General features: G+C 39.8%; 2 protein-coding genes across 4 annotated transcripts; one reads left to right on the top strand and one right to left on the bottom strand.

Annotated features, from left to right (window-relative positions):
* The first annotated feature begins 144 nt into the window (after nucleotides 1-144).
* On the top strand, nucleotides 145-1,433 carry LOC112512511 (acetylglutamate kinase, chloroplastic). The gene has a single exon (XM_025118507.1). It carries the CDS (start codon nucleotides 153-155, stop codon nucleotides 1,149-1,151), a length of 999 nt encoding a protein of 332 aa, XP_024974275.1. The 5' UTR covers nucleotides 145-152; the 3' UTR covers nucleotides 1,152-1,433.
* Nucleotides 1,434-3,627: 2,194 nt separating this feature from the next.
* On the bottom strand, nucleotides 3,628-7,959 carry LOC112512006 (beta-fructofuranosidase, insoluble isoenzyme 1-like). Of its 3 annotated transcripts, XM_025117778.1 has the most exons (7): nucleotides 7,932-7,959; nucleotides 6,122-6,238; nucleotides 5,818-5,826; nucleotides 4,862-5,724; nucleotides 4,559-4,717; nucleotides 4,217-4,479; nucleotides 3,628-3,901 (listed from the first exon to the last, which is right to left on the bottom strand). In XM_025117778.1, exons 2-7 carry the CDS (start codon nucleotides 6,228-6,230, stop codon nucleotides 3,628-3,630), a joined length of 1,677 nt encoding a protein of 558 aa, XP_024973546.1. In that variant the 5' UTR covers nucleotides 6,231-6,238; nucleotides 7,932-7,959. The 3 variants fall into 3 exon arrangements, with proteins under 3 accessions (XP_024973546.1, XP_024973545.1, XP_024973547.1); XM_025117777.1 differs by lacking the exon at nucleotides 7,932-7,959 and having other exon boundaries at nucleotides 6,122-6,314; XM_025117779.1 differs by lacking the exons at nucleotides 5,818-5,826; nucleotides 7,932-7,959 and having other exon boundaries at nucleotides 6,122-6,260.
* Nucleotides 7,960-8,176: the final 217 nt, after the last annotated feature.

Here is an 8,176-nt window from a genome sequence, read left to right as displayed (position 1 = left end):
TATATAATAATAAAATATAATATATTATTATTTGATATTGACGTACGATTAACTTACATCAATTACATTTTTCGAGCATTTAACAGGGGATAAATATATAGATTGAAATCTGGAATCACTCAGCCAGTAGCAGTTTTTGAGTGACGAGAGAAATGCTGGCAGCAAAAATCCTTCTTCCTGGTCCTTCCATCTCTCAAACCCTAACATTCCCAAGCCCTAGCATCAAACCCTCAAGTTTCAAATCTTCATGTCTCAAATCATCCTCTCAATCGGTCCTGACCGAGACCCTCTCAATAACCCCTTCGAAAACCCGGGTCAAGATCCTTTCTGAAGCGCTGCCGTTCATCCAGAAGTTCCGTGGGAAGACCGTGGTGGTCAAGTATGGCGGAGCCGCAATGAAATCTGAAGCTCTTCAGTCGTCCGTTATCACCGATCTTGTTCTCCTCTCCTGCATCGGTCTACGTATCGTGTTTGTTCATGGCGGCGGTCCTGAAATCAATCAATGGCTCAATCGATTGGGGATCAAGCCCAGTTTTCTAAATGGTCTTCGTGTAACGGACGCTTCCACTATGGAGATTGTGTCCATGGTTTTGGTTGGTAAGGTTAATAAACATTTGGTTGGGTTGATCAACAAAGCTGGTGCAACGGCAGTTGGATTATGTGGAACAGATGGCCGGATTTTTACTGCTAGTCCTTCACCGAATTCGGATCAGTTAGGGTTCGTAGGCGAGATCTCCAGCGTCGATACCTCGGTCTTACGGCCGTTGATCAACGACAATCTGATTCCGGTGATTGCTTCCGTGGCTGCTGATGGCACCGGACAGTCTTATAACATAAACGCCGATACGGCTGCTGGAGAGCTGGCAGCGGCATTGGGGGCGGAGAAGTTGCTTTTGTTGACGGATGTTGCTGGGATTCTTGAGGATAAGGATGATCCTGAGAGTTTAGTGAAGGAAATTGATGTGAAAGGAGTAAAGAAGATGATGGAAGATGGGAAGATTGCAGGTGGGATGATCCCGAAGGTGAATTGTTGTGTGCGATCTCTTACTCAAGGGGTTAAAACGGCGAGCATTATTGATGGGCGATTGGAACACTCTTTGCTGCTGGAGGTTCTCACAGATGAAGGGGCTGGAACCATGATCACTGGGTAAATATTTAGTTTTTTCTGCATATTTCTTCCTGCTGTTGATGTTTACCATAGTTCTTTCTTGTTTGAAGTTAGAAAAATTTGGTAGATTTCTGTTATAAATTATGCTTAGTTTTAAGTTATTTCCAGAATCTTGTTTTTCTGAGCTCAGTAGAGAAAGAGGGATCCTGTTCAAAAGAACTAGAGAAAGAGGGTAACTAAGGGGCTGTTTGGTTGTTTTTTCATTAAACCATGTATGGATTAAGCTTGGTGTATCGATTAACTTATCTGTTTGGGTTAAGCTAAATTGTTGTTTTTTTATTGTGCTGAATAAATCTTAATGACTATTTTACTCACTTTTTGTTTTTATTCCATTAAGCTCATTTTTTCCCACTAAAGCTTAGATGATGCATTACATTTTCTAAGATAACAAAACCTCCCTTTTGAGCATGTTGACTAATTGACAAACATGATGGTGTACAATCCTATGTTTAAACTGAAGAACAAATACAGTATCATCAATTTCTCCTAACTATACTCTAAGCCTTCAACTATAAATCATTAAATCATCAAGAAACACGTGACCCTAGAAATCATCAAATCATGTACGTATTATTCCTTAATCCCATAGGTTTGATCCTTTAGAATTGGATTCATTTTGATCCCCGTCAAAGTCTGCATTGAAGTGCTTACAGACTAAGAATGTGAACAAATAGGAAACAACACGCCCTTCCACTAAAAGGGGAGGAATGCCGGGATATAATATTTGATTCGACCCCTAGATTCTCATTCCTTCGATCTCCTTTTACTCACCCATATGGCTTTCAATTTTTCATCTCGGTCAAGAGAAACCCCTGTAAAACTCAACTCCAAGCTCGAGGAATAACCGGAGGTAGCAGGAGGGGTGGCGACGGAGATTGTGATGTTTACATATTGAGGGAGGAAAGGGAGAGAGGTAAGGGTAGGGTTGAAAAAAAGGGACCTGCTGTCCTCAACGGGCTGAATGAACAAGTCACTTTCTGTATGAATCAGCTATAAACAAACTTCCCTTAATAGTAGCTTGGAGTAAAAACCGCCATTATTGTTGCTCTGAAGTCTCTTCACAGAGGCTTCGGGTAATTAATAGAGTTATGATTTCAGCTTTTATTAATTTGTTTTACAAAGCCCATTGGTTGCTTGTTTTACCTTTTGTTTGCGTCTGCAAGATTCACTCTTTACCCACAATGTGCACAATATGTATATGATAGTTTAAAATGCGGAAACCGTCAATTTAATCATAAACGATATTTACTACTTATCGATGTAGTAAATCACAATATATAGCACCCCAAAACTCTTATAACCCTTGCTCGATTTGCAGCGTAACATGTGAAATCATTCAACATAGCAGCTAGAGTGAATTAAGTGTCACCATTCTGGCTGGAAGGGTGCAATTGCTGGTAACTTTCAGCTCAATGCAGAAATTGCAGATTTCAACAATGCAATCACAAACCCAAGTAGTTGAATAGTGTCAGCTCTCTAGATCTTCACTAGTGGGCATTGGCTATTACCTTCAGTTATGATGATAAACCAAACTAAACCAAGCCAAACCAAACAGTTCCTGGTATATCCTACTCGAACATAGGGTTGGGGAGGGGTAGGATGTTCGTAGACCTTTCGTCTATCCTAAGGGGTAGAGAGGTTGTTTCGAATAGGGACTATATTTGACAACATGAAGGTTGGGAGAATTTTGAAAAGATCTGTAAGGCAAAGGAGAAAAATACTAGAAAAAAGAAAGTGTTGCAAGTTGGCTTAGGAGAGGTATACTTGCACAAACAGGTGAAAGTTCGAGTCTGGCAACTGCAATGAGAGTTTCAATTTCTTTGGGGATTGGGCTTCTTGTGAGCACAACTAGCTACCGAGCATGCGACTGTGTAGCTGATATGTATCTCACCTGATGCTCTTGGAGTAGGGTTGTGTGGGCTGTCTCGGGGGTTGCCAGTTACAGACAGTTGAGATAGTTGTTGACTTAATGACGTCAAATGTTGGATTGGTGATGATAGATGTTTAGGAAGTGGGGCGTTGGTCACCATGTGGTATCTGATTAGGTTATCAAAGATGATGCATTTAGACTTCAAATGTGGCGTGACACTGAGACCTGCTGTTCCATTGTTAACAAATGCTTGTCGTTTTCATGCTGAAATCAAAAAGCTAGATAACAACATTCTAACTAGTATTCGATGTATGCACAAAAATTGATAGTTCCTTGACTTATTGATTATCGAGATCACAACAGTTCTTGATTACCATTTACACTTTACATACCTAAAAACAAACCAAACAAGCAAGGTATGTCCTGCCTGTAGGTGGGGTTTTGGGGGTAAGAACTAAGATGTATGGAGATCCGATCTCTACCCTGCATTGTACAGCGATGTACAAATCCCGAGAGGGAAAAATAATGCATCCAAAGCTTCGTTTGGAGAAGACAACGACCTCTAGTTTAACTTCTTCCAATAACTACTTTAGTTCATTTTAGGCTTCTTCATGGACCAAGCGTCGAGTTTCTCAACCGTGATGGTCGTGGTTCCGTTATTAAACACATACAAATGTGCGTTATCATCATCCAATGCCTTAGTCGGATAAACCCTAGATGTAATGACCGTCTTCCCCCCTGCTGCAAAGCTTTCCACCACCGAATGATCAATCAAGCTTCTAAGCGAAATCTTGTTGTCGGCTAAATCTACATCCACAAACCCTCCAAACGATGGCTTGTACTCGTGCTTGTTCAATGTTGACCTTCAGGTTTTCCATTAGAAAACAAAAGAAAACAGATATCAATTGGAACTGTATTTAACATGGTTTAATTAGTGGTTGTGGATTAGTGTAGTCCACTCGGAGGTGAGGTCGGGGTAGGTGAGTCGACGCAAACCTGACCTCTACTCCGAAGAGTAGAGCGGTTGTTTTTGTGAAAATCCCCCGACTTCCAAAGAAGTGTGTACCAGCACTAGTGTTAGTGTACTGTACTGGATCTCATTAGAACTCTGTAGTTAAGCTTGCTTGGGATAGACTGTACTGTACGTGTATAAAAAAAGATAAGAGAAGAGATATTACGGCATCTCATCAGAGCACATGAGGACTTTGTGCTTGGTGTCGGGAGTGTTGAAAACCCTAAAGAATACCGGAGTGTATTCTTCAAAATGTTTTGAGGTCAACGTTAGAAGACCAAACGGTCCTAGCCCGCCCTGTTCGGTTGTACCCTTGACTTGACATATGTTTCTTGCTATACTTTCCGGTGGAAACGTTTTGTCCCAGTTAGTATCATACACTTCGGCTTTATCCAAACCCGGTAACGTAAAAACCACATCCACATCAGCCTGTATTCAGAATCATATATCATAATCGTGATTGTGATTGTGATTGTAACCATGTAACATCAGACTCGGTTATTCGAACCTGGGCAGGAGTGATTCCTTCAACTTGAACTTTATCTCCCTGCTTGAGCTCCGTATTGCTTATCTGCACATTCTTATCCCTGAGGGTTTCCAATTCTTCAACAGGCCATTGTAGCAATTGCTTTCCAGATGGGTCTAACCAAACACTTCTTGGAATACACTACATCATTGGTGAAATTTGAACACAAATCTCAGTCGAAACTATTGAAAGCCAACAAAATGTGGGACAAGCTTCTGTTCTGTCATGTTCTGTCTAACGTACCAAAGGCACCTAAAAGTTTGAGAAACAAAAGAAACTACGAACCTGGATTCCAGCCCATCCTTTCTTGACACTTTCATGCTCAGTGCTGGACTCATTAGACCAACCCCAGAGGATCCTACGTTTCTTTGCAGGGTCATAGAACGACTTAGATGCATAAAAGTTCCCCCAATCGTATCTTAAACCCGCCCAACCGTCAATCATTCCCTCATCCGGGATGTATTTGTCTTCTTTTGTGTCGTATTTTCCGATCGTATAATACTCATTTCTAGTTATATCGAGACTTACCTTAAAAACATGTTTTATATCGCCTTCTACTACCATAGTGTCCAACCCATCTTTTCCCGTAGTTGCTACAGGGTAGAAGTCGGGGCATTCCCACATCCCTGTATCCTCTTTCTGGTGCAACGGGTGATCAACTAGGGTCCACTTAATGAAATCCGGGCTTCGGTACAAATAAGACATTCCAGTCGTATCCTGCTTACTACCTACCGTTATTTCCCATTGACCGTTGAGTTTCCAAGCCGTTGTGGGGTCACGAAATGCCGACACGTTCTCTTTGGTCGGTTTTATGATCGGATTGTCGTCGGGTTTGATCCATTTCTTGAGGTAAGGATCGTTATAGTCTTTAGGTATCGCATAGTTTTGGACTTGATAACCTGGTTCTGGTTCTTTAGCGATGATTCCCGTGTACAAAATGACCGGTTTCTCGCCTGGGAGGATGGTGGCGGACCCAGACCAACACCCGAACTGATCAAACGGCTTTGATGGTTCAATTGCGGGATCCAGTGGTGTCCAGTTGATCAAGTCTTCCGATACCGAGTGGGCCCATACAATGTTACCCCATACCGAACCTTTCGGATTGTATTGATAGAACAAATGGTAGAATCCCTTGTAAAACATTGGTGCTAAATGCGACCGAAATTGAAGCAACAAAAAGAGGTTGGGATCGATCTTTTCGGTAAGTTAGTAAAAATTAAAATTGAAATGTATAAACTCACCATTGGGATCTATTAATAGTTTGATCAATTTCAGCACCAAATCATGCATAAAAAGTGTAGAATAAAATCATTAGCAGCAATTTATGTTTTTTTCTGTAATTTATCAAGAAAGATAAACGATTGGTGTACTTATGTTAGCGGGTATCAAGAAAGATACCCGGTCAAAGTTGGCTCCGCCCATGTACGTATGTATATGGATCATGATCCATATTAGTACATATATGGGTCATGATCTACAACGTTTGTAGCGAAAAAGAACGACATGCACACATGCATGCGGTCTAGCGCTGGATGACAGATATACCGTTGATCCAGTGTTTCGGAGGTTGAAAATGATACCCAGTTCGGTAATCGTCTTCGACCTTCGCAGCACTTCTATGTTGCAAATGGAGAGAAATCTTGTGAAAGGCCATGACTCCTCCATTGAAGTGATTCAACATTGGGAAGAAACATACCAACCCTACCATACCCCATACAAACACATTGAAACCCCCCATTTTTGCAATTTCTTTTTTTAGAAAAAAAATATTATTATTTTAATAAAATAAAAGATTTTTCAATAACCCTTTATTAAGTATTTAAAATTGATTAAAAAAAATTTAAAAGAGATTTAATATAATTTATAGAGTGAAGGAGGAAGGGAGTTATGAGGGGGTGGTGAAGAGTGGTTTTAGGGTTACTTATGGAATACCAAACCTTCATGAGCAGGTGGTTAAGAGGGTTTTAAGGGGTAATTACCACATTTGTATATGTAAAATTAAGTCATTTGTGTAATATAAAAAACGAGTAAATTACGAATTTCGTCTCCTTAGGGGGCCGTTTATCAAACACTTACTCGGTGTTGTCACTCATTTTTTCAATTTTGTTATGAATCGAGTCACTTGACGTAACTTTGCTACCTTCAGGTTTGTTAAGTCAAGGACAATATAGTTCTTTTACTCTTTTTCTTTAAAAAATAATATCATTTTTTCCTTGATTACCAGTGTACCCATTTTAGCTAAACCCTCCTCTTTCCATTCCTATCCTTGTGATAAATAAGCTCCTATTTTCTCCTTTTAAAATAAAACCAATCTATCGTCGTCCGGGAAGTCAAAATCCCTCTTTCTCACGTTCTCACACACGGCAACAAGCTTCATCGAAAAATGCTTTCCAATTCTCCGACGATTTCCAGGTTCTCCATTCTCTCCGACCACCACCATCGCAGCTACAACCACCACTATCTATCTCATTCATCGTTGTTGCCACCGTGTCATCTATGAAAGATCCAAATCCTTTGCCTTTGTCGTAGTTTCTAAATCTCCGCCATGGATACAGATCAACCCTTTGACTACGAATCCAAGGCCACAATGTCCTTGCACACTGCTTTCGAAAACCCTAGTTCGTCAAGGTCACAACATCCTTGCACACTCCCACACCGATTACTCCCTCGTGGCAACAAAACTTGGCATCTCTTTCTACTCTAACGCCGACGACCTTTGCAAAGAACACCATGAGGTAATCCTTCTTTGCACATAATTGTCTTCAGGAGTTAATTTGTAGTTAGGGTTTATGATTGAAAATACGGACCAAGTTTTGGAATAGGTATTAGGGATAATAATTGCTTAGTATTGATTTTTCCTTCAATGTAAAATAAAAGGGTAAAATAGTAATTTTCACCATTCATACTATTTATTCAGCATAACAACCGAACAACAACTTATCAGTTATCATACAAACAACTTTATCACTACAAATAACTTTATCCATACATGACTTAATAGAAAACAAACCGAACAGACCCTAACTCTAAAAACCACGAGATCGAACCAATAGGAACTTAATCGAAATTGACCCAATAAACTCAAAAGTGTTTGTATTGCAAAAACTCAAAAGGTCATCATAATCTTAAAAGCCAATGAAGTTGTAGGTCCAGGTCGAGGTTGAAGGTTACAAAAATCAGGTTTTATCACTTTTTGTGCAACAAAGTGGCCACTTTGGTCGTTACAGTGGCAATGTCGAGTTGAATCGGTTTAGATAACTCTTTGACATTTATGGAGATGTGATGTTTGAAGACAAGAAAATAGAATACTGACATTTTCACATAAATAATGGAGGATAAAGACAAATGTGAAAATTAAGATAAACTTCAACACTCCATAAAAAAAGAAGCTTCTTAATGTATTGTCAACATCACACATTTAATGGAGTTACAGAAAGGATCCGTTTTTAAAACAAAATACAAACCATAGTGACTATTCCTGTATTTAATGAAGTTCATAGACGTGCTCGTTATTGGGTGTAAAATAAAATTTCATCTATACTTATAATAAATAAGTAACTTGGGTGACACATGTCATCTTCTGGTGAGTCGCTTTTCTTG

This window comes from Cynara cardunculus (assembly GCF_001531365.2).
Source record: "Cynara cardunculus var. scolymus isolate 2C chromosome LG 5, CcrdV1, whole genome shotgun sequence".
In the NCBI taxonomy this organism is placed as follows: Eukaryota; Viridiplantae; Streptophyta; class Magnoliopsida; order Asterales; family Asteraceae; genus Cynara; species Cynara cardunculus.
This window is presented reverse-complemented; position numbering and strand designations above follow the sequence as displayed.

Excerpts from the sequence above, each read along its gene's own strand:
- LOC112512511 (XM_025118507.1), top strand. The coding sequence starts at position 153 with ATGCTGGCAGCAAAAATCCTTCTTCCTGGTCCTTCCATCTCTCAAACC.
- LOC112512006 (XM_025117777.1), bottom strand. The coding sequence starts at position 6,314 with ATGGGGGGTTTCAATGTGTTTGTATGGGGTATGGTAGGGTTGGTATGT. Across the intron at positions 4,718-4,861 it reads AAGGATGGGCTGGAATCCAG|TGTATTCCAAGAAGTGTTTG; the intron begins GTTCGTAGTTTC and ends CCAATGATGTAG. Across the intron at positions 3,902-4,216 it reads ATGTGCTCTGATGAGATGCC|GTCAACATTGAACAAGCACG; the intron begins GTAATATCTCTT and ends GAAAACCTGAAG.